General features: G+C 37.8%; 1 protein-coding gene across 4 annotated transcripts in view; it reads left to right on the top strand.

Annotated features, from left to right (window-relative positions):
* LOC126298567 (glycosaminoglycan xylosylkinase) overlaps positions 1–5,754 on the top strand; it is a 110,250-nt gene extending 104,496 nt beyond the window's left edge. For all 4 annotated transcript variants that reach the window (XM_049989932.1, XM_049989934.1, XM_049989931.1 and 1 more), the window contains one exon: positions 4,726–5,754. In XM_049989932.1, the coding sequence (XP_049845889.1) occupies positions 4,726–4,945 (220 nt within the window). In that variant the 3' untranslated portion in view covers positions 4,946–5,754. The remainder of the gene's footprint in view (positions 1–4,725) is intronic.
* The last annotated feature ends 21,224 nt before the right edge of the window (positions 5,755–26,978 follow it).

Genomic DNA, 26,978 nt, shown 5'->3' with positions numbered 1-26,978 from the left:
TAGAGGGGATATAAAATGTAGACTGACAATGGCAAGGAAAGTGTTTCTGAAGAAGAGAAAGTTGTTAACATCAAGTATAGATTTAAGTGTCAGGAAGTTGTTTCTGAAAGTATTTGTATGGAGCGTAGCCATGTATGGAAGTGAAACATGGACTATAACTAGTTTGGACAAGAAGAGAACAGAAGCTTTCGGTATGTGGTGCTACAGAAGAATGCTGAAGATTAGATGGGTAGATCATATAACTAATGAGGAGGTATTGAATAGAATTGAGGAGAAGGGGAGTTTGTGGCACAACTTGACTAGAAGAAGGGATCGGTTGGTAGGACATGTTCTGAGGCATCAAGGGATCACCAATTTAGTATTGAAGGGTAAAAATAGTAGAGGGAGACCAAGAGATGAATACACTAAACAGATTCAGAAGGATGTGGGTTTAGTAGGTACTGGGAGATGAAGAAGCTTGCACAGGATAGAGTAGCATGGAGAGCTGGATCAAACCAGTCTCAGGACTGAAGACAACAACAACAACAACAACAACAACAACATATACTGGAGTCACGTGGAACTTTGCACTGGGCAAGAGATTCATGATAAATGCACGATAAGTAAGAGGCCAATGCCATAGAGAACTCTTTGTAAAACCAAATTGGGATTTCATCCAGACCTGACGGCTTATTTGTTTGCAACTCTGTCACTTGCTTCTCTACACTAGAGATGCCTGTTACCATATCTTCCTAACAGGAGAGTGTGCAGTCGTCAAATGGCAGAACATTTGCACGATTCTTCTTGGGAATGATTTCTTAAATGTGAAACTTAAAACTTCAGCCTTACTGTCGCTATAATCTATTTCCGTACCAGAGTGGTTGATGAATGACAGGATAGAAGCCTTTGACGTGTTTAGTGATTTTTCACAGGTTCTCAGCAAGTGTGTTTGCTAACGTATGATGGCAGCAGTGCTTTGCTCATTAATCTTTCTACAGACCCATGAATCTCTGCTAACTTTTGCCTGTCATCATTTGTATGTCCTCTTTTGAACTGAGAGTGCAACGGGCTTTGCTTCCTCAGCATATTCCTAATTTCACTGTTAAACCATGTTGGATCTTTTCTGCCCTTAATCCGCTTACTTGGCACACAATTCTCCAGGGCAAAATTTACAATTTATTGAAACTTTGCCCCAATACCTCTATCTCCATCATACTGGAATCAAATGATGTCAGTTCATTGTCTAAGTGGATTGCTAACAACTGCTTATCTGCTCTTTCTAGCGAAAATACTCTCCTAGCCTTCTTGATTGATTTATTACCGATAATAACGATGTTAGCTTAGATGAAATAATGATCACTAATCTCTGTCTCTATACTGACTCCATTTATAAGGTCAGGCATATTTGTATCAACAAGGTCTAAAATATTTCCATTGCACTTGGGCTGTCTAAGTAGCTGATCAAGAAAGATTTTGGAAAATATGTTCAAAAGTACTTTGCACTGACAGTAACTTGTGCAATGAATCCATAGACATCCCAGTCTATACTCAGTAGGTCAAAGTCAACTCTAAATAGTATTGCATAAGCTGGGTATTCCATGCTAGTGGCCATAGACTTTCTTTGAATTACTCTAAAATTTTCACAGTGGAATCAGACAGCTAATAAGAACATCCAAAAATGAACTTAATTTCATCTAGATTGGTTATACGGGACCAGATAACTTCACTGTCACTCTCAAATTCGATTTCAATGACAATATTTTTGTCAACTGCAATGACATTCCTCATCTTATGGCATCTACTCTGTGTTTTTGGTATATGTTGTGTGAATCGCTAAAAGTCTGAGCTTTCTACTTCGGATTTTGGCCAGCTCTCAGTCTTGAGAACAATTTGAGCACAAGAAATTTGCTTGAGGGGACTAAATTCAGGACCTTTGTTACAGGTACTGTGACAATTTACTGATAAAATTTTTGCAGTTTAAGTGTCGTTACTCTGGATTTGCTATTGGCTTGTCGATTGGCCAATGTTCATCAGAGTTCCTCAATCTCCTGCCTAGCCTAAAAAAGACCCCACGTGGACTCTGCAAGCAGTCTCCTACCCGAGTAGCTGCTTCCTTTGTGTAGTGCATCCATGACCTACCAAGGGGACTCCTAAAATTGCTCATCCGATAACACATTAGAAATAATGCAGGAAGGAAAATCAATAAATGAAACAGATTACTCTCAATTCTTAGCTGTATGATGGAAGGAATCACGAGAAAGGTAGCAGAAGTGATCCACAAAACTACTTTCCATAATCTTGGACATCCATCTATTATAGAATCTTATAACATGTCCTGAGCTCAAACATAATAGGTTATCTCAAATAGACTGACTTCCTCCATGCCAACCAACACTGGATTAGAATGTATTGGTGAGGCAAAACCCAACTCTACCTTTATTCACATGATATGATGAAAGCCATGGGTAATTGCAGTCAGGAAAATCCAGTATTTCTTGACACAGCACCACACCAACACTTTTTAATGAAAATACAGTTGTATGGGCTATCAAACAAAATTTGTAACTGGATTGAAGATTTCTTTATAGGGAGGACACTGCATGTTATCTTGGATGTAGAGTTATTGACATATGTAAAAGTAACATCATATGTATCCCAGAGAAGTGTGTTGTGCCCAGCTGTTCGTGTTGTATATTCCTGACATGACAAACAATAGTAATAGTAACCTCAGACTTTTTGCATGTGATGCAGTTACTTTTAACAGAGTACTGTGTGAAAAAATCTGTACAAATATTTAATTGGATCTCGATAAGACTTCAAAGTGGTGCAAAAATTGGCAGCTTGCTTTAAGTGTTCAAAAATATAAAGTTCACAAAACAAAAAAAGTAGTATCTTGTTACTACAATACCAGAGGGTCACAGTTGGAAACTTTAGTACCCCTGTCAGTGAATGTCACAGTGGGGGCAGATGAGCTGTCATGGGTGGAGTAGTTCAGAAACCTGGCATGGATGACACACATGTCGCGTTGTATGGGCAGACCCACTGATGGGAGTGTTTACTTGTGAGTGGCAATAAGCAGAGTTGGCAGTGCTCACATGGAGTTAAACTGCCGTGGACTTCGTTTTTCACTTTGTGCTGAGTGGTGTCGTGTGCTTATTCGTTAGCCACCAGTACCACCCACATGCTGAGTATATTGTTGTGTGTCTATTTATGTGGGTTCAGACACTCCGCTTCCCATAGATAAGTTCACACAATGAGTTTGCTACTCTCACAGGGCTCTGTTCCCCAGTTGTTACTGAGCCACCATCGGCCCGTGAAGTACAGTCATCGGTAATGTTGAGTAGTGCATTGTCATGCCTTCTGTAGATAATAAAGAAACAATCATGTTAAACAAATACCTTGGTGTAACAATTTGTAGGGATATGAAATGGAATGATCACACAGGCTCAGTCTAAGGTAAAACAGGTGGCAGACTTCAGTTCATTAATAGGGATAATGGGAAAATTCAGTCAATCTACAAAGGAAATTGCTTACAGGACTCTTGTGTGGCCGATCTTAGAATATTATTCAAATGTGTGGTACCAGTGCCAAATAGAACTATCAGAGGATATTGAATATAGACAAAAAAGATTAGAATTCCTTCACAGGATTTTTTGACTCATGGAAGAGGGTCACATAGATGTTGAAAAACTTGAATTGGGGAAATGCTTGAAGACAGACACAAATTATCCTGTAAAAACTTAAAGTTTCAAGAACCAGTTCGAAGTGAGGAATCCAGGAATATGATTTAGTGCCACGACCTGTCATTCCAGTATGGGCCACAAAGACAGTATTAGATTAATCAAAGCATGACAGAGGTGTTAAAGCAATTATTCTTCTCATGCTCCATATGCAAATAAAACAGGAAGAAACCTTAATAGTTGTTACAATGAAAAGTACCATTTGCCATTCACTTCAGTGGTTTTAAGAGATACAGTTGTAGATGTAGAACTGAAAGTCACGTTTTACAGTTCTCCATAAAAATGTAAGCTCTGCAGATTTTGCATTAGGGTAAAAGCTGACTTTGCTTTTGGAAATGCCAAAAAGTTGAGTTGCTTTTCCTGTTTTCACTCACTAATGTGTTATGGTACCATGTTCTGGGCGACTTTTTGTTGAGGAAGAATGTGTTTGCTGTACATAGATATGTAATAAGGATAACATGTGGTGTACGCTCTAGAATCTCTTGTAAATCTTTCTTTAAACAGGTGTGCACATTGACAATGGTATTGAGTACTTTTACTTCCTTATGAAGTTTGTGTTCAACAACCACAGTTTGAAAACATAAGTAACATTTGTAAATACAGTACTAGAAGGAAAAATGAAACACATGATTCATCATTTAAGCTTAGTGTTAGGACTGAGGTATTCGGACCTAAAAATCTTTGACCACTTATCCAGTTCTGTGAAGAATTTGAAAGATAATATATTCATTTCAGAAACATACTGAAATTGTGTTTGCTTGACAACTCCCCCAACTCCGTAGAAGAACTTCTGAATGTGGGATGCTGTAGTGTGTGTGTGTGTGTATGGGGGGGGGGGGGGGGGGGGGGGGAGGGGGGAGGGAGAGAGAGAGAGAGAATTCATATTTCATTCAAGAAGTTCTGTTACTATGTAGGTTTTAAATATTGGACATATTTGACTAACAATTTGTGCAGATTGAAATAGTATATATTGTCTAGAAGTTTCTTCTGCTTGTTATTGTTGCAGTATTCGGCAGACAACTTGGGAACGTTTGCGAGTCCTAGCTGGTGGAGCACTAAGTTTTTCCATGGAGAAATTATTGCAAGGCAGCCAGATAGCACCAGTATTGACAGCTGCTCATTTGCATGCGCTAGATCGCCGCTTGCTTGCAGTATTTGCAGCAGTTGAGATGTGTTTCAACCATGTTGGAGAAGCAGCTGTTCTATGGAATAGCCCTAATGGATGAAGTATCTCTCAATAGCTTCATGCACATTGTCTGTATGTAGTGTTTATGTTCATCTTTCCTGTGTTTGTCGTATAAGCACCACAGAAGAGTTGAGAAATTTGCATCATATGTCTGAAAGCATACAGTTGAAGTTATGGTACCAAAGGAAAGTTTTCTTGTGTTGTTAACACGATAATGATACATTCTGTGTAAGTGATAGATGTAACACTAAAGTGATGACACTCCTTCCTCCTTTCTCTTTCTGAGGGAGGAAGTAAGCTATAAGCCTGCCAGTTTGGGTGGGCAGAGATTTTAACAAGAGTCCTTGAGTACATGCAAGAGTCTCATTGAATAGCTATGTACAGTGCTTTTCAAAAAGCTCTGTTTTGTGGCATAAGTTTTTTAACTGATCTGAATAAATAAAGCTAATGAAATTCACAGCTGCTATATCGAGAACTGTACAGAAACAAAGCTTACATTTTGCATCATATTATAAATTTTTTCTTGCTATCACCATGTTTCAGAACTAAGCAGATAGGTAAATTTGTCACTTTTGAAAAAAAAATTAAAAAGTGCTTAATCCACATAAAATCTTTTGTAGATGTCATTGCAGTGTGGCTCTTATTTCATGTATACACAAATAACACTTCTGTAAATAAGTGAATTGTTGACATTACAATAGTATGCTCATTGTAATATTGGCATTTATTGATTAGAGTGTATAACTACATGTTATGGAAATTAGACCACATTTGGAATCTACTATTCTTGTGGATATGTAAGGAGAGAAATTTTAAATTTAAATAAAATATGCTGTTTGAAGTGTTTAATTCTGTCCTTTCCTGCTTATGATACCACTTCCTTGTGTTTGTTCAAATCTACATGCACACTATCTGTTATAAATTATCTGGATGGGGTGTGTCCACCCATCACTTTTATGACAGCTTGAACTATGCTGGGGACACTTTCAGTGAAGTGACTGAATGTCTGTGGAGTAATGTTTGCTTATTTCTCCTCAAGAACTGAAACCAGAGAAGGTAGTCTGATGTCTGGAATGGAGTCAACATTCTAACTCATCCCAAATGTGTTCTGTTGGGTTCAAGTTTGGATTCTGATTCTGGGCAGGCCAGTTCATTTGAGGAATGTTATTTTCCACAAACCATTGCCTTGCAGATGATACCTTATTGCTGAGTACATTGTCATGCTGATGCATATAATCATGATCTCCATACTGTTCCTCTAGTGAACATAGTACACAATGCTGTAAATTATGTTCTAGCCTTCCGAATGTAGCATTTTCTTAAATGCTATAAACAAACCACCCCAACCACAAAAAACACCTCTATACAATAAGTACATTTTCTCCATTGCTGTCATTCCACATGATGCCAGGTAACATTCTCCAGGCATTCACCACACCCAAATCCTTCCATTGGATTGCCATGTGGATAGTATGATTCATCTGTCCAAAACACTTGTTTCCAGTTATTTTCAACCACCCTCCACAATGCTTGATGGTCCCTGTTTGTCAGTTCCTGAGGTGTGCCTGGTCTTGATTTAATTGTGGTCATCCCTTCGCTTTTACATTTCACAATCAAATCACTGACAGTTGACTTTGGGAGTTTAGAAGGGTGGAAATGTCCCTGATGGGTTTGTTACTCAGGTGACATCCAATGGTTAGTACATATTCAAAGTTACTGAGCTCAACTAATTGATCCATTCTGCTGTTACTACTTCTCTATTGATAACACAGTATTTGTCACCTTCTTTTATACTGGCGCATCCACTTTTCAAGACATCTAATGATCAATTAAACATCATGTAGTGATTTGTGGATACTTTTGATCAGCTAATGTACACAACTGTTTACTAGAGGTTTAGGGAAACTAGTTAGGCATTAATAAATAATTTGTGCAGCATGAAAATTAATGAGCTGTGGGGCTTTTATGAAACCTAAGTCAAATAGTTGTTTTGTTAAGTAGCTTTCTTAGTAAACTGCAAGTGTAAGAACAAATACTGAATGTTTGAGTATGTTTTTACACATGAAAACAACGAATGTCAATAAACTACATCAGAGACCCTGTCTGCCCCAGTAGCTGAGTGGTCAGTGCGACAGACTGTCAATCCAAAGGGTCCGGGTTCGATTCCCAGCTGAGTCGGAGATTTTCTCCACTCAGGGACTGGGTGTTGTGTTGTCCTAATCATCATCCTTTCATGCCCATCGACGCGCAAGTCGCCAAAGTGGCGTCAAATCGAAAGACTTGCACCAGGCGAACGGTCTACCCGACGGGAGGCCCTCATCACACGACATTTCATTTCATCAGAGACCCTGAAGCAATTTTAACTTTAACTGACTACTGACACTTCTCTATACATGGAAATCTGTATTAATTTGAAGAGACAATATTATGTTGATTTTATGTTATGAAACAACACACTGCCCTAACTGTGAGTGAAAAATGTGTCTTCTGCAGAAAAATGTTGATGGTACTAGTGGTGTGGAAAGGTTCCTGATATACAAAAGTATGCGTTTTAAGATCATTTTTCAGAGAGAAGCAGGGAAAAAATAAAAATGAACTGTGTATTGAAATTTGTAAGCGATATGCCGTCAAGTGTTTTAGCTGCGCTGTAATGTTATGAGTGCTTATTTTCAATTTTTTCTCCTCCTCTTTGAGTTCTAAAATTCTTCTTGAGATCTGTGGTTTTTTGTGACAGAGAACAGAAGACTTTTACAACTTTTCTGGAGGAGTTTGAAAGAGACACACTCAAGAGCCGACCTTCAAATTACTCTCATTTGCAGATCTTCTGGTCTTATCCAGAGTTCTTTCAACAAATCAAATTCCTTTGTTTATCTTCCCTTCTTTCAAGTTTTGGTTTCTTATTCTGATTGGCACTTCCTGGAAAAGGCTACCACTGAGTTTTGGTATAATGGTAAGTTTAGATATAAAAGAAAAAAAATTGCATATTGTGATAACATGTGTCCTTATACCCTTAAGAGGTGCTTTACTGCAAATGGTTCTTTCTATTTAAATGTAGGCTTTCATTTCATAGGATGTGCAACTGGAATGAAACCTAATGTCTCTGCTTCACTCAAAAGAAAGCCTTTAGTCATTTAAACCCTTGCGATCATCAGTCCTACCTTTCCAGAAATGACAAATAACCAGTAGTTGTTAATGAGGTGTTCATAATATCACATTTTTTCTTGCCCTCAGCAGACATTACAATGAACAGTGTTTTGCACCTTTTCTCCTGTTTTCTTATAAATTAAGACTAAGGTTTTTTCCAGGTGGTTTAGCATAAAACTTTCTGGACTCATTTGATAAGTTAAGGGCCACAGGGAAGAATGATCATAGTCCTGCACAAAACAGTTTTTAGTATTAGCTTTTGAAGTTTCAAGTCGAATAAAAAACTTAAAAATAGGTATAAAAATAAATTTATTAAGCTTTGTACATTGTAATATATCATTTATTACATATTCAGAAATAAAAATAACATTTAACAGATGGAACACGAACACTTAATTTCAAAACAAAAAGATATCACAACATAGATCGTTTTTACCAGTTATGGAGCATAATCAATTGGTTGGTTGTCTGGATGCTTACTGTCATCTTCTACTTCATTATCCAAACCAAGGGCAGGAATCCGTGAATCATAGAATGCTTGAAAATCGGAATTGGTCAAGAACTATTTTAAATGTAGTTGGTCCATCAATTGTGTGGATTTAAGGCACAGTGTTCCATTCTAATGTTCTGTCAGTACATTTGGGTCACTTTTGCTTGGAAGACTTTCTGGTTTTCATGCCTTGATTACCAACAAAAACAGCTTTCATATAGCTTCCAAAGTAGTTTGCCTTTTGAAGCATTAATTTTGCCTCATTTTGGTCAACCTTTAAAATTCTAATTGGTCATATGTACTATCTAGGAACAGCTCTGATGTTAGCATTGTAATGTATTCCCAAGAATACTGCAACATATTGAAGCAAGTAATGCAGAAATCTAAGCAGCTTTATTACGAAAAAAAAGATAATTACATCAAGCAATAAAATAAAAACTATATAGGACATACTGAAGACAGAGACAGGTGGGGCCAGAAAGAAAGAGGAACAGATAGCTCTAAAAATAAATAAGACATTGATAAGAAGTGCATGTAGTGTTGCAAACCTCTTAAACAAGTACTTTGTTTCTGTTACCGACAGCTTCGGGTTATCAGGTTCACTAAACAGTGCATTGGAATATCTGATATCAGTATCCACAAATAACTGCAGTAAAATGGAAATGCCACCCAGTTCTCCCAAAGAAGTAGAGTTTGGTTTCTGTAAGGGTTCCATTATAGAGAAGGCTATTTACACATACAGTGAAAACATACTTAATTCATTAGATAACACATTAGAGGCTACTGGCATTTTCTGTGACCTCTCAAAAGCATTTGACAATGTGAATCACAGCATTCTCTTAAGTAAATTAGAGTATGGAGTCACTGGCAGTGCTGCAAAATGGTTCAAGTCTTACCTAACTAAGGTGATGAAAACATTGCAATAAACAGCAAGTCAAGTACAAATTTAGAAATGGCTGCTAATCAAATTTTCACTGACAGTAATAAATGGTTTAAAGCTAGTTGCCTGTCATTAAACTTTGAAATGACTCACTTATTGCAGTGTGGATCCTGTATGAGATTTCCTTCTGGCATGTGTATAACATGTGAAGATGTGCAGATAGAAGAGGTTGACAGTGTTAAATTTCTGGGATTACAACTCAATAATAAAATCTGTTGCGAAGAGAATACCACAGAATTGCTGAAGCACCTAAACAATTCTGTATTTTCAATGTGAATGATGTCAGATGAAGGAGATATAAATATAAAAAAAACTTTCATACTTCGCATACTTTCATTCTATTCTGTCATGTGGGATTATATTCTGGTGTAACTCGTCAAATTGAGCAAAACGTTTTAGGGTGAAAAAGTGTGTAAAGAGACTCTTTTGTGGTGTAAATTCAAGAACATTGTGCAGAAATTTCTGACTTTATAGATCTTATAATTAAATTTTTCCCTGAAACATTAAAGTCTCTTTTTATTGTCACCAATAATGAATCAAAATTTGTGCTCTGGCCAGGACTTCAACCCAGGTCTTCTTGCTTGCTACGCAGAAATGCTAACCATTAGACCGCCACAATATGATGGTCAACATTGCTCTGCACCAACTGCCTAAGCTGAGTGCCCTCCCATTATGTCCAATGCCGGGTGCTTGCCATTATCAGAGAGCCCTGGCAATAGTGACAAAATGTAAGGGAAAAATGAATTGAAGTTTGTGTTGGGGAGGGCACTCAGCTTAGGCAGTTCGTGCATCAATGCTGACCATCATACTGCAGTGGTGTAATGGTTAGCATTTCTGCCTAGCAAGCAAGAAGACCTGGGTTCGAGTCCTGGCCGCAGCACAAATTTTGATTCATTTTGTTTGTCTCAATCATAATTTCTGACTTGTTCTGCACCCATGAGAAACTTCTCATTTTTGTGTCTATGGAAGAAAAACTGAATCTAGTCTACTCATATAGGCGTGAGGCACTTCTTAACATAAGGCCCAGATAAAAAGTCTTTCCAAGTTTCAAATTTGATGTCTGTGGCTCAGTTGGTGATAGTAAAAGGTGATAATTTGATTCTGCTATTTCTGATGACATCCCTCAAGTAATCTGATGCCCCAGTGTAAGGTCTTACATTGCCAAGACTCTGGCCTCTTATGGGTAAAAATGCTTTTAAAGTTTGCAAATTGTATCAGTGTATGAACTGTGTAGTGTAAAAAATGCATAATTGTGAAATTCTTGTTCTGGCCTGCGCATAATTCTTAGAAAAGGGTTGTGTGTTTTACTTTTGGGCTGATGATATTCTCAAAGAGCTGTTTAAGCATAAAGCAAATGCCATCTGCTTCCTTTCGGGTGACATTTTTATCATACGTTTAAAATACTAAGGTGGAAACTGACAATACATGTATATTAAAAGATATGAAATTCACTTGACAATGATAGTTTATTTCAGATGATGTTATATTACAGGTGGGCATACTTTTTGAAAATCAACAGTAACTACCTCAATTTATTCATGTTTTCTGGATTATTTTTGGCAGTTTCTTTTGATGGAATAAAACTTTGTGCCTCTTGCCAAATGCTCTTTTTTTTCTTCTTTCTGTTGCAAGTAGGTCCTGTGCTAATGATGCTTCAGTTTCGGCGTGTCAGTAGACCTAGTAATTCTTTTTTTTAACACTGATATCTCTGATTTCAATGACAACAATGGCATTATCTTTTCAGCCGTCTCTAATGACCTTGTTGTCGACGGGACGTTAAACACTAATCTCCTCCTCCTCCTCCTCCTCCTCCTCCTCCTCCTCCTCCTCCTCCTCTATCTTTTCAAGAGTATCAAAAAGAAATATTGAAGTTTCCATCAAAACTTTCATGGAAAGTTGTTAAACAAACAAAATGCTCTTTGTCAGATACATTTTACAGTGTAGTTTGGCTTTATCTAGCCCTTCAGGTAGGTACACCCTTGATGAATCGTTTAAAGTATAATGAGATTTCCTTCTCCTCAGGTATTTAATGAAGGAATAAATTTTGGATTTAGTTTCCTCAGATAGTTGATTTGGCCTTTTACCATGTTTACCTTGACTTTCTGAGATTTATGGATTCAGCCAGCTGTTTCTGTAAAGTTTGTACACAGCAATTTCTAATACCATGTAATGCTAAGAAGGCTTTGTAGCAAACAATTACCTCCTGCAATGTATTGCTACCATCAACATGTGCACATGCATGATAACAATAAGAAGAGACATGATTATTTGCCTTTGTATTATCATTTCTGTTGTGCCGCCACTGGACTGTTACAATGGCGATCAATTCACTCAGATACTGATACTGATTCTTGTTGTAATCACCCAGTTTATTACAATTAGATGTAATACATTGTGGTTCCTCAGAAATTATAACTTTAAAACGCTTGTAGCAAAAGTGCCTGTGATTCTTACTTATCTCGTTAGTTGACGTTCACAATTTTTTCATATCACTGTGTACACAGTTCCTTCCATCACTGTCTGTTTTACTAAAAGTCATTTGACATAACTCATGTATACTATTTACAGGTTAGTGTATGTTATTGTACACAGAATGTCAACAAGCCAGAAAACAAAACAAGTACTGCTGAAGTTATCAGATATGGGTGCAGGGGAACAAATGGACCTTGATCTCCTTTGCCTGCTGGTGCGTGAACTCTGATCATTCTTCTCATTCAGCCCCAGTCATTTCCCTGAGATAACTAAGGGACTATGATGTTTCATGCCTGAATGATATCATAGTTACATACTGTCTGTAATAAGCTACCAGTTCCCATGGTAATCTCAGTAAACTTTCATCATTCGTCCTCGTGGTCCTTCAAGTATTTTCTGTGGATTGATACTTTCTCACATTTGGATGGAAATGTTACAAATGTAATCAGCAAAAAATTAAAAACTGTTTATACTTAAGAAAATAGTGACACAAAAAAGTACTCTTCCAGTGACAAATACATTAAAAAAAACTGCTTAAATGACTGAAAGATAAGGGGAAATTGAAACTTTACAAATAATATTTTTTTCTTTGATACTTCGTAGATTTGTAATTGTTAATGCTATCCAGTTCTTATTTCTATTTGTCAACTTCCTCTGAGTCATCAGTTGATCATATTTACAGTGTATTTGTACAGAGGTTTCACTATTAATGTGTCAGTTGTCTTTGTGTAGTTTTTGATAAGTTGCAGTCAGATCAACCTATTGTTACCTGTTCCATGCCCTGTATGGAATATACTTATGATACTGTTCATGGCTCATTGGCATCCTAACTATTTTGATCACTATCATCATACATACAGGGATAAGGCATTTGCCTATTCCATCTTCAATACATTGATTTATTACATATAACAAAACTGAGATAGTGCTTTATTCATCTCGAAGTTCTATCCTGCTGCCTGTCAAAACAATCTGTATGTTGTCTCAGATTCAGATCTCTTACATTACACCTATAACACTATGTGGCCGAATTCCCAAATAGTCCTGTTTTTCGTAACTGCTATTAAGTAGCATCAGTGTTCATATGTATGATGAGTTTCAATTACCCACTGAACAATCTTACCTTTCTAAAGCCATTTTTAGTAGTGTCTTGGTAATACTATGGAATTTCATCATCTTATGTTTCGCTTTAACTGTTCTGGTTTCACAGTATCACTAAAGATATTTTCCATTGTGGACATAACTTTTTATTGAGCCTCATCTTAACAATCCATTGAGTAATAGGATGTGGTTGTCACTTGTAAGTGGGTTGTTGAACTCTTTGTTCAGTTTTGTTAATCTGGTGTCTTAATAGTGAGCTAGTAAGCTATGACTTAGTCCATGCCTTCTACTAGTTAAAATGTGGAAATATTATTTTCTGTATGTAATATTCCTTATTTGCATTAACACTGAATTCGTGTCAGTGTGCTAATGTGGAGCAGTGCATGTATAAGCTGGCCAGCTGTTTCATGGGCTTTGGTCTACTGCTGCACAGTGCCATACCCTGTCTAATGCATGTAACTACATTCTAAGCATACATTTGTGTGGAGGTAATAAGTTATGGAAGTGTGTGTTTTGTTTGCTAGAGTTACTCTCAAAACCCCCTGCCGCCAGAGGAAGTTTGATCATAACTTACTAATAATGTTAATGATGTTCAGCACCTTTATATTAATTGTAGTGCAAACACTTCAGCAGCTTTTCAAAAGGCATCCTGGATTTTTAAACTGGGAGTGACAATAAAATCTTCCAGCAGTACAAATACACAATACATTTTCTACACCTGTTGTATAAACTGATGTGTAAGTACTCATGATTCACATCTTAAAATCTATAGTTTCCACTGACATTTTTATTGTGTTATGTATTAACTTCAGTGTGCTAGTAGTGAATCCAGGTTCCTCTGAATTATGGCCAATTTTAAAATTTTGAACAATGAAAGTTGGATGAACCATGTTGACATTTTCACCCATATTCTTATGACATATTAATTGTCAGGTGATTCTTCATCCTCATACATGGACTAGTCACATTCCAAAACTGTAAAGAGGCTTCAGATTATTTTTGTAACAGAATATCACATTTTTAATTTTTAACCAGTGACATTAAAACAAAGTGTCCTAACTATGTTTGCTGTTAAAATCCAATATCTGTCATGTTTGGTACCATAAAGGCATCATTTACCGTTCAATCATTTGACTGATGGAACTGGATACCAATTCTATTTAGTTTCCTATCTGCATCTAGATCATATCCTCACTGTTTCTCTCTCTGTAAATAGATTCTTTTCTACATTTATGCTACATCATCATGCCACTTTTCTCTCGCAACATATGACAAATTTCAGGTAGGGAGGGTTTTAATGGAAACGGTCCCTGGGAGAATGCAGTTGTAGTGGGAATGGTGTGACGGGTGCTGCTGCTGTTGTTCAAGTAATCTGTGGAAGTCAAACTGCAGCTAAGTCCTAATTAATGCCGTGCAGTGTGTATCAAGTCATGCTGAACACCCTACACATATTGATAAAAGATTGTACATCACTTGGAAATATCCGACCATGCTTAAAACAAAGAGAAAACTACATAAACACTATGCTTGTCATGTTTGGTGCTGATGGATTTGATGGTGGCTGTGTATCTCTCATAGATGAGACCTGCTTGCAGTTGTGTGGGTTTTGTGAATAGAAAAAACGTGAATTTGAGAAAACACTCCTGTAAGTTAATTGTGACTAAATTCTTCCAGTATTGACCATTTGAGTTGCTGTATTGTATAAAGGCAACATTGACTCCATTCTTGTGTGAGGAACAATCATTTATGATCTGGTGGGACTTGAAAGACCTACTTCATAAAAAAAGAACATATAGAAATGTGTCATTTTAGGCCTTTGTGTTTTTGCACAGCAGATTATGCTGAGAAGGTTGAAAGATGAGGAGAAACTGGAGCCACTCCTGTAGGTTTTCCTATTTAACACTGATATACCACTTGAGGAAAGTAGTCATTCTGAAACAGAATAGGTTCTTGAAGAATTTGAACTCAACAATCATAAACCAAACAAAAGAAAAAGGACATCATACCATCCACCAGTCAAGAAGAGAATACTTTCATTTATTCTCCAGAAAATCAACCCAATTTGAAGGTGGCAGTAATTTCTAAACTGACCTGATAGATAAAGAATCAGAAAGCAACTTGTATGAACACAAGAAGAGAAAAATAACACAAAACTAGCTGATAGTCAAGCTACAAGACAAAACTGTGTAACTAACATTTTTTAAATTTGCAATGGAGCAGTAGTTAGAGTTGACAGTAAATTGAGTTCATGGTTCAGAGTAGTTTCAGGGGTAAGACAAGGCTGCAACCTGTCTCCACTATTGTTCATATTATTTATGGATCATATGTTGAAGACAATAGACTGGCTGGGTGAGATTAAGATATGTGAACAAAAAATAAGCAGTCTTGCATATGTGGATGACTTAATTGTGATGGCAGATTCGATTGAAAGTTTGCAAAGTAACATTTCAGAGCTAGATCAGAAATGTAAGGACTATGGTATGAAGATTAGCATCTCGAAAACGAAAGTAATGTCAGTGGGAAAGAAATATAAACGGACTGAGTGCCAAATAGGAGGAACAAAGTTAGAACAGGTGGGCAGTTTCAAGTACTTAGGATGCATATTCTCACAGGATGGCAACATAGTGAAAGAACTGGAAGCAAGGTGTAGCAAAGCCAATGCAGTGAGCGCTCAGCTACGATCTACTCTCTTCTGCAAGAAGGAAGTCAGTACCAAGACTAAGTTATCTGTGCACCATTCAATCTTTAGACCAACTTTGTTGTATGGGAGCAAAAGCTGGGTGGATTCAGGTTACCTTATCAACAAGGTTGAGGTTATGGATACGAAAGTAGCTAGGATGATTGCAGGTACTAGTAGATGGGAACAATGGCAGGAGGGTGTCCACAATGAGGAAATCAAAGAAAAACTGGGAATGAACTCTATAGATGTAGCAGTCAGGGCGAACAGGCTTAGATGGTGGGGTCATGTTACACGCATGGGAGAAGCAAGGTTACCCAAGAGACTCATGGGTTCAGCAGTAGAGGGTAGGAGGAGTCGGGGCAGACCAAGGAGAAGGTACCTGGATTAGGTTAAGAATGATTTTGAAGTAATAGGTTTAACATCAGAAAAGGCACCAATGTTAGCACTGAATAGGGGAACATTGAGGAATTTTATAAGGGGGCTATGCTCCAGACTGAACACTGAAAGGCATAATCAGTCTTAAATGATGATGATGATGCAATGGAAAATTGAGAGATCAAGCAACACTTTATACTGAAGGATTGTGTAATGGATGCATTTTTGATTATTCTATCACACAATGTGACCGAAAATGGTGTTTTTAAGAGCAATCTACAATGATCAGCCAGGACATTATAACCACCTACATAATAGCCGGTATGTCCACCTTTGTCACAGATAACAGCAGTTACACATCATGGCATGGAAGCAGTGATGCCTTGGTAGGCAGCAGGAGAGAGTTGGCTCCACATCTGCGTGCAACCCCCCCCCCCCCCCCCACACACACACACACACATACCACCTAATTCACATAAACTCTGGGAATGGGGACGATGAACCCCTGACTCAGATGATAAAATAGCTGAACATTTCAAAGAAAACTTGAATCTCATTACAAATAAGTACCCACTCATACCTCATACAGTTATAATTGGTGGAGACTTTAGTCTACCCTCGATTTCTTGGTGAAAATACATGTTCAAAGCCTGTGGAAGACAGAAAACATCTTCTGAAATTGTACTAAATGCTTTCTCTGAGAATTACTTTTAAAAATTAGTTCATGAGCCCACTCAAACTGTAAATGGTTGTGAAAACAAACTTGACCTCTTAGCCACAAATAATCCTGGTCTAATAGAGAGTGTCATGACGGCTACAGGGATTAGTGAACACAAGGTCATTGTAGCAAGGCTTAAGAAACCATATCAACCAAAACCACTAAAAATAAACACAAAATATATCTATTTAAAACAGTAGATAAAAATTCGCTTGATGCCTTCCTAAGAGAGAGTCTCCATTCCTTCCAAGTTAATTATGTAAGTGCAGATCAGATATGGCTCAAATTCAAAGATACAGTATCGACAGCAATAGATAGATTCATACTGCATAAATTAATAATAGACGGGACTGATCCACTATGGTACACAAAACACATCAGAACACTGTTGCAGAAGCAACGAAAAAAGCATGCCAAATTCAGAAGAACGCAAGATCCCCAAGACTGTCTAAATTTCATGGAAGCTAGTGCAGATGTCAATGCAACATGATTTTAATAGTTTCCACAATGAAATATTGTCTTAAATATGGTAGAAAACCCAGAGAGATTCTGGTTGTATGTTAAGTACACCAGTGATAAAAAACAGTCAATACCATCACTGTGTGGTAGTGGTGGAAATGTTACTTATGATGGTGTCTCTAAAGCGGAGTTACTAAATACAGTTTTCCATAATTCCTTCAAAAAAGAAGACGAAATAAATATTTCAGAATTCAAAACCAGAACAGCTGTTAGCATGAGTGACATAAAAGTAGATATCCTAGGTGTTGCAAAACAACTCAAATCACTTGAGAAAGGCAAGTCTTCCAGTCCAGATGGTATACCAATCAGGTTCCTTTCACAGTATGCTGACACAATAGCACCTTTCTTAGCAATCATATACAGCTACTCACTTGACGAAAGGTCTGTTCCTAAAGACTGGAAAGTGGCACAGTCACATCAATGTTCAAGAAAGGAAATAGGCGTAACCCATTGAATTACAGACCCATATCACTGACCTCAATTTGCAGTAGGATTTTGGAGCGTATACTGTACTCAAACGCTATGAATCACCTTGAAGAAAATGACTTATTGATAAATAACCAACACAGATTCAGAAAATATCATTCTTGTGCAACACAGCTAGCTCTTTATTCCCATGAAGTAATGAGTGCTGTCGACAAGGGATCTCAGATCGATTCCATATGCCTAGATTTCCAAAAGGCTTTAGATACCATTCCTCACAAGCGACTATTAATCAAACTGTGGGCATATGGAGTATCGTCTCAGTTGTGTGACTGGATTTGTGATTTCCTCTCAGAGAGGTCACAGTTCGTAGTGATTGATGGTAAATCATCGAGTAGAACAGAAGTGATATCTGGCGTTCTGCAAGGTAGTGTCATAGGCCCTCTGCTGTTCCTGATTTACATAAATGATCTAGGTGATAATCTGAGCAGCCCTCTTAGATTGTTTGCAGATGACGCTGTAATTTACCGTCTAAGAAAACCATAAGACGATCAATACCAATAACAAAATGATAAAGAGATAATTTCTGTATGGTGTGAAAAGTGGCAATTGGCACTAAACAAAGAAAAGTACGAAGTCATCCACATGGATACTAAAAGAAAAGAAAATTTTAGGTATACGATAAATCACACAAATCTAAGAGCTGTCAATTCGATTAAATACCTAGGAATTATAATTACAAGCAACTTAAATTGGAAAGACCACATAGATAATATTGTAGGGAAGATCTGCGTTTTCTTGGCAGAACACTTAGAAGATGCAACAAACCCACTAAAGAGACAGCCTACATTACACTTGTCTGTCCTCTGCTGGAATATTGCTGCATGGTATGGGATCCTTACCAGGTAAGATTGACAGAGGACATCGAAAAAACGCAAAGAAGGTTAGCTCATTTGATGTTATCGTGCAATAGGGGTGAGGGTGTCACTGATATGATATGCGAGTTGGGATGGCAGTCACTGAAACAAAGGCGGTTTTCTTTGCGACAAAATCTATTTGAATCACCAACTTTCTCTTCTGAATGCGAAAATATTTTGTTGACACCCACCTACATAGCGAGAAATGATCATCATAATAAAATAAGACAAATCAGAGCTTGAACGGAAAGATTTAGGTGTTCCTTTTTCCCACGCACCATTCGAGAGTGGAATGGTAGAGAAGTAGTGTGAAAATGGTTTTATCAACCCTCTTCCAGGCAAGTGTGAATTGCAGAGTAACCATGTAGATGTAGATGCTGTTTTCAATCAAACTCCAGATGTGTTTGACTGGGTTCAGATCTGCCAAGTTGTGGGGGCCAGCACTTCAGTTACAAATCACCATTGTTTTCCTCAAACCACTCCATCACACTTCTGGCCTTGTGATGTGGTGTATTATCTTGTTGAAAAATGCCACTTCCATCAGGAAACATGATTGTCATGAAAGGGGTGTATGTGATATGCAACCAGTATACAATACTCCTTGGCCTTCATAATGCCTTGCACAAGCTCCACTAGACCCATGGATACCCATTTGAATTTTCCCCAGAGCATAATCGAGCCGGCACCAGCTTGTTTCCGTCCTGTAATACTGGTGTCAACGAGTTGTTCTCTTGGAACATGATGGATTTACACCTTCCCATTGACATGATGAAGAAGGTATTGGAATTCGTCACACAATGCAATGCAATGCACTGCCTCTGCTCCAGCATCCATTGCTGATGGTCATGTGCCCATTCAGTCACAGTTGCCAGTGTTGAGGTGTTAACACTGGCACATGCATGGGTCGTCGTTTGCGGAGGCCCATTGTTAAGAGTGTTCAGTGCACTGTGTGTTCACTTGTACTCTGGCCACCATTAAAGTTTGATGTTAGTTGCGCCACAGTTCGCCGGCTCTCCTCATTTTACCAGTCTGCCCAGTCTATGATGTCCAGTATCTGTAATTATGGGTGGCTGCCAAATCCCACAATGTCTGGACATGGTTTCATCTTGGTTTTGCCATGTATAGAAGACACTCACCACAGCACTTCTCAAACACCCAACAAATCATGCAGTTTCCAAAATGCTCATGCCAAGCCTCCAGGCCATCACAATCTTCCCTTGGTCAAACTCAGATAGATAGCGCACCTTCCTCTACATACGGACAGCATGCTCACTGATACTACATGCACCATGAGCGTGTCTGACTAGCAGTCATTCCTTGCCAGATGACACTGCTATCACCTGGACAAGTTTACATCGATAGCAGGTTTTGTCGTCATAATATTCTAGCTGGTCAGTGTATATGTTGTAGTCAATGATGTAAGCCATATCTAAAGAACAGTTTACAGGTTTCTTGGTCTTGAACTTCTCTTCAGTTATCATCACGTGCCGTATAAACATAATTACTGGTACTGTGACAGTGACCAGTGACATGAATGTTCCAGTCATGACTGAAGCAAAGGAAAGAGAGATGTAAAACAAATTCCATCATTCATGTACCTGAATGACAATTTTAGTGTGCCTAGGCTTGCAGGTTTTATTTTTATTTTATTTTACACGACTAGTTCCGCAGGACCAAATTGTGGAGCAAATCTCCAGGGTCGTGGAACGTTTCAGTACATTCAGAGTATCAGTGAAAGTAATGTTAGATACATATGGTGATCTCCCCTAATGAATTACAATCCAATGGAGCCTGTGAAATTGAATGTAACCTTTGGTCTCACACAGATATGTCTGGATATATCTGTGAATTTGATGTGTACTAGAGTAAAATGCCCAGTGACAGCAACGAAAACTTCAGACTTGTTGGACGTGTACTGCAAAACTTTACAACTCTGTTCTATGACAATAATATAGTTGTGATCTGCAAGTACTTTTTATCTGTAGAACTACATATAAGAGCTCATGTGGTTTGTACATTTGACAGTCAAATTTAATAGCAAGGAACTGCCCATTTCAAATGTCACAGAACTGAAATAGTCAAAATGAAGCTTATAGGTAACAGTGTAGTGGGTGCTGATGGGATCACTCATGGAAAATTTCCTGTGGTAGTTGGTGTTAGAGCTGCAAATTTTTTAGATTGAAGTCAGTTGATGGGTATACCTGCTTGAAGGAAGTGCCACTAACTAAGGGCTCATCTTTAGAGGATGTCATGTTTTTAAGTAGAGAAGGAATTAGCATATTTCATCAAAATATAAGAGGTATTAGAGATAAAGTTAGTGTACTGCTTATAGATGCTGACTCTGAAATTATTGGTATATCGGGGCACCACTTAAATAATTTGAGAATTCACAGGCTTCCTTTACCAGGATACAGATTAGTTGGCTGTTTTTCAAGGAATTCCTTGCGAGGTGGGGGAGTGGCAATGTATGTAAAAAACAGTATTCCATTTGAGTCCATGGCACTGCACTAAACAGATATCTGAATGTTGTGCAGGGGCAGTTGAATTTAGTGAAACTAAACTTCTAATTGTTGTTGTTTATAGATGCCCTAACTCTGACTTCAGAGAATTTCTGCTCAAGCTAGAGAGGTTTCTTGATTCATTTTATAGGAAGTACCATAAATTAGTTATATGTGGTGACTTCAATATAAATTCATTATATGATGGTCCAAGAAAAAGGATGTTGGTAGATCTCTTAAATTCATATGATTTGATGCAGACTGTGTTTTTTTTTCTGACTAGGGTGCAGGGGAACAGTAGCACAGCCATAGACAATATTTTTATTCATTCTTCATTACTAGATGGGCATTCTGTTAGTAAAAGGGTGAATGACCTTTCAGACCATGATGCACAAATTTTAACACTAAAAAGCTTTTGTACTCAAATAAATGTCATGTACAATTACAAACTATATAGGAAAGTTAATCCAACAGCAATGGAGAGCTTTTTAAAACTAGTCAAAGAAACAAAAGTGGCAGGATGTTTATAGTGCCGATAACATAGATGACAAATATAATGTTTTCCTTAGCACATTTCTCATGCTCTCTGAGAGTTGCTTTCCATTAGAGCATTCTAAACGGGGTACCAGCAGTAAAAGGCTGCCTGGGTGGCTGACTAGTGGGATAAGGATACATGTAGAACAAAGCGGAATCATATCAAAATGTTAGAAGTAGTAGTAATCAAGCTACAGTAGCCCATTACAAACAGTAGTGTAAGGTGTTTAAAATGTTATTAGGAAGGCAACATGTACATGGTATGCAAATAGAATAGCTAATTAACGGGATAAAATTAAAACCATATGGTCAATTGTGAAGGAAGTGTCTGGTCAGCAGCACAAGGTTGACGATATAAAGTCAGTTTGTAGTAAAAATATTTGTGTTACTGTTCAATCAGATATATGTACAGTATATAACAGTCATTTTCTGAGCATTGCTGGTGAATTAAATCAAAATTTAGTTTCTACAGGGAATCATATAACACTCTTGGCAAATGCCTTTCTGAGATTGATCTCTGAAATACTCCTGTGATACAGACAATGGGGAGATTGAGTCAATAATTAAATCACTGAAGACTAAGGACTGCCATGGATATGATGGAGTTCCTAGAATAATATTAAAGTACTGTGCTGCACATGGTAGCCCCATATTTAGTCATATTTGTAATTTTTCCTTTAGGATTGGTCAGTTTCCTGAACGATTTAAGTACTTAGTAGTAAGGCCACTTTATAAAAAGGGATAATGTAGACAATTTTAGACCTATTTCTAAGCCATCAGTGTTTGCTGAAGTCATTGAAAAGGCTGTGTATATAAGGATAATTGATCACTTTATATCACATAATTTGCTATAAAATGTACAGTTCAGGTTTAGAAGTCATTTAAAAACTGAAAATGCTATATTCTCTTTTCTCTGTGAGGTACTGGATGGGTTAAACAAAAGGTTTCGAATGATAGGCATATTTTTTGATTTAACTAAGGTGTTTGATTGTGTTGATCACAAAATATTGCTCCAGAAGTTGGACCATTACAGAATATGGGTAGTAGTTCACAATTGGTTCACCTCTTACTTTAGCAACAGACAACAAAAGGTGATTATCTGCAGTGTTGAGAATGGCTGTGATGTGGAGTCTGAGTGGGGTACAGTCAAGTGTGGGGTGCCCCAGGGATCAATGTTGGGGCCTCTCCTGTTCATTATTTATATAAATGATATGCCCTCCTGTATTACGGGTAACTCCAAAATATTTCTGTTCGCTGATGTTGTGTGCAGCACTGGTTTGGTTTCAATTAGCGCTGTTCATGACATAAGTTCTTGGCTCGTAGAAAATAAACTAACTCTAAATAACAGTAAAACTCAGTTTTTACAGTTTCTAACACACAATTCTACAAAACCTGACATTTTAATTTCACAGAATGGGCATATGATCAGTGAAAGTGAACAGTTCAGATTTCTAGATGTTCAGATAGTTAGCCCACATTCAGGATCTTATTCAAAGACTTAATGCTGTGAATTTACTACATGAAGTGAGTGATGGTTCGACACACAAATTAGTGTACTTTGCTTATTTTTATTCACTTATGTCATATGGTATTATATTTTGTAGTAACTCTTTCCATTCTAAAATGACATTTTTGGCTCAGAAGTGGGCGGTTCGGGCAATCAGTGGTGTAAGTTCATGAACCTCTTGTTGACCCCTGTTCACAAGTCTCAGAATTTTGTCATTGGCCTCTCAATATATTCCTTACTGTCATTTCTTGTTTACAATATTAGCTTATTCCCAAGAATAAGCAGCTTTCGTTCAGTTAATACTCGGCAGAAATCAAACATGCATTTGGATTGGACTTCCTCAACTCTTGTGCAGATAGGTGTGCAGTATACTGCTGCATCCATTTTCAATAAGCTCCCACAAGAATTAAAAAATCTTAGCAGTACTCCACACACTTTCAAATCAAAACTGAAGAGTTTCCTCATGTGTCACTCCCTCCATTCTGTTGAGGAGTGCGTTGAAAAATTAAGCTGTTTCTTGTTGTATTGTTGATTGTGTTTACTTAAACTTATGGCCTAACTTTTTTCGGTTCCATAAACATTTTATTTTATCTGTTATTAATTTTAAGTTGTAATTTCATGTACTGATATGCTCCAGACCTTGGAGATTTGCTTCTAAATCTGGTCCTACAGAACTTGACATGTAAATAAAAAAGTAAAGAAATGCAAACAAAAGGGTGGTACAAAAATGTATGTAACTGTCCCAGTTGTGGTTAGATGTTACATTTTACTCATGAGTGGAGTCAACAAAGACAATATGCTCAGATCTATTTGTGATACAGATTGTAAAGCAAAAAATTGTGACATTGGCTGTTTTTTGAGGCTGTCAGTACACCATTTTCAAAGTCTTATGTAATATATTCACAAGTCAATGGTCAATACTGTCTGCTTGTGTACCAGCAAATGGTTACTCAGGGACTACAAACATCTCCCAGCTCTTTTCAAAATAAAAGAAAAAAGAAGGAATTTTAATCTTCAAATTCAAACCTAAAGCCTAGGAACTCATATGATAGATTTTGGGAAAAAATGCAATTAATAGTGTAGAATCATGACATCATTCAATGTGTACTCTATGTAAGGCTTTTTTTGTCAGAGAGAGAAAAAACTGTGTATTAGTATCTCTACTCATGAAGGATTGTTTGTCAGTGATGGTTCCATTGTGAGCTGATGGGACTCTCAAGCCCTCTTTTGAAGCAAGAAAATTAAAAAACTGTAATCCATCTTGTTTTCTTTGCGTTAAAGATATTTTCTACCCATTGCAATGACATACAGAATTAAGAATAGTTATAGTCAAACGAGGAAAATTCAGATTGTAAGGGTTTAACCTGTCAACAGAAACTACATATTGGTTTTGGAACAATTTGTTGCCCAGTACACAAACATTGGAGGATCCACCAAGCACATAGGGCTAACCCATAGGGTCAGGACTTTTAGTGCTTCTGGAAGCTGAGCAAGTGAGATGGTGATGCTGTAGGCGCAGAAGCCAAAATTGGGACTGGAATGGTTGGTTGTCATGGCACCACTTAAGCAGTGTTCTCTGGAAACATATTTATTGCTTGTGATTTTACAGTATGAATTGGCTTCTCTGGTGTGGCAGAGGGCATGTTGAATCACACACTCGAGAGCAAAAAGGAATGTGGACACAGCACTTGTGGTCTGCAGCCATGGTGTAGGTCAAAACCCAATAGCAATGTTGTGGAGATACTGGAACAGGAGTCTGTAGGCACACAGCTACCATTACTCCCCTGCAGCTAGTGTGGCCCACCCCTTCAGTCTTTAAGATGAATGTGCATTTAAGGGGGTGCCAACTGGATATTATGGATGGCAGGTGTTATGGAAGAGGAAGCCAGAAACCAAATCAGCAAAACAAAGTACAGCCAGGGGGGCAGTACCACGTACAGCCAGTGAGGCGGTACTCAGGAGCCCTGCCCAGTAGTCTTTTTGTCACTTGGTATGGCACTTCACCAGAGGATGGCCTGGGCTCGTCCACGTATTCAAGCAGTCGCAGAGGTGAACAAACAGCAGTGGAAGCTTGTGCAGGGGCTAAGTTTCATTACAACCAGCTGGCCACAGTCTTGGAGGTGAAGTCTTCACTTGGGCAGCAGGCAGTACATCATGATTCGCCAACTAAGTTATCCTGTCAACTAACAAGGCTGGCATTCCACCAGAATCAGAGATGCAGATGGCATCACCAGACACTGAGACTGCTGGATTTGCTGTGACAATGCCATGACTTTTGCAAAATGAGCCATGACCACATCATATCCTATCTGTTTTTGCTCTGCTTGAAGGACAGTAAAGTGGTAGTCATTGCTTTTAACTATCCCAAATCTACTGAACAGTCATGAAGTAGCCTTCATACTTATCTAATCTCATGCCCTGCGACTACCTTATTTGGGGCATGTTGATGGACAGGAGGTTGAAGAGAGGAGCAATCAGGCATGCATAAGCATTAATTTGATAGCCAGTTGTGTTTTGTATTTGCAGTGTCTCAGTACTGTAAATTTTTAATTGCTTTTGATGTGCATGTGGATGTCAGGGGCACTACTCATAAAACCTCTTTCTTAGCCTTCATTTGGCAATGGCAAAACCGTGTGCCAATTGTTTATATAATTTGTAGTTTATTGTCAACTAATGTTTACAATTTTTATGACATTTCAAACCCTCTGCACTTCTAATGCCAATTCTTACCATCATTATACACTTACTGTTGTGTTAACGCAGCATCAGATATTCACCTCAAAATCTTTTTTTCGTGAGGAAGTATCATGTAGTACAATTTGAATAAGTTTTATGGAGTGGCTGTATTCTGCAGCAGCTATACAAAGTTAATGTTCCTCTATAACAAACAGTCTGCCTTTTTCCAATTAAAAAGTTTATAACACACTGATAAAACTTCATTTACCTGTTATTGTCACAATCTATATCCTTCTCATAGCCTGACTGTTTATTAAATAAAATAGTAAGGTATTTAAATTTTTCATACTTCTTAACATTATTCCCTTCAGTATTCAGAACATGAGCTCTCATAATTAGTTAGTCTATATACTCAAAACTGTTTTTGGAAACCCCACTTACATTACTCATATTTTTTCAACTTTAATAAGTGATATCTTTAGCACCAGCCACCATCATTACCTGGTCATGTCATAGACAGAAGCTTCAGCAGCCAGGCATGCACGTTGTCACATTCAACTTAGAGGTAAATGTTTCAAATCCTGGTGGTGGAATAAATTTTTGTAAATCGTATTTGGCTGACAAGGGATGGAGAGAGAGCAATGTGCCTTCGTAATCACCAGACTATGCATCAATATTGTGGGTATCCACAGACATCTCCATAGAGTCTCATGATGTGAGGGCACTAACGTAGTTGATAGTAACTGATCCACTGGATAGCAACATTCAGCTCAGTAGCTCTATTGCTGCTGTTTGAGAGAAATTAGGCTGTTATGATAAAAATGTACAGTTAAGACACATGATTCATAAGCTGATGAAATGGTGTCAAGTAGAAAGACTTGCACCAAGCTAAAAGCACCGTGAATATAACAGGTATTCATTTTAACTTTTGCAGAAAAATGTCTGTAGAAATACACTTCCTTTGGGGTAATCATTTCATATGAACTTTTTTGCAGACTAAGGGGTGGGGTGACACAAACTAATTATATTAATTTCATTTAAGGCAGGACAGTAACTGATGAAAATAGGGGTTCTTGCTA

This window comes from Schistocerca gregaria, chromosome X (assembly GCF_023897955.1).
Source record: "Schistocerca gregaria isolate iqSchGreg1 chromosome X, iqSchGreg1.2, whole genome shotgun sequence".
NCBI lineage: Eukaryota > Metazoa > Arthropoda > Insecta > Orthoptera > Acrididae > Schistocerca > Schistocerca gregaria.
Note: the sequence above shows the minus strand (reverse complement) of the source record. Positions and strands in the feature narration are given on the sequence as shown.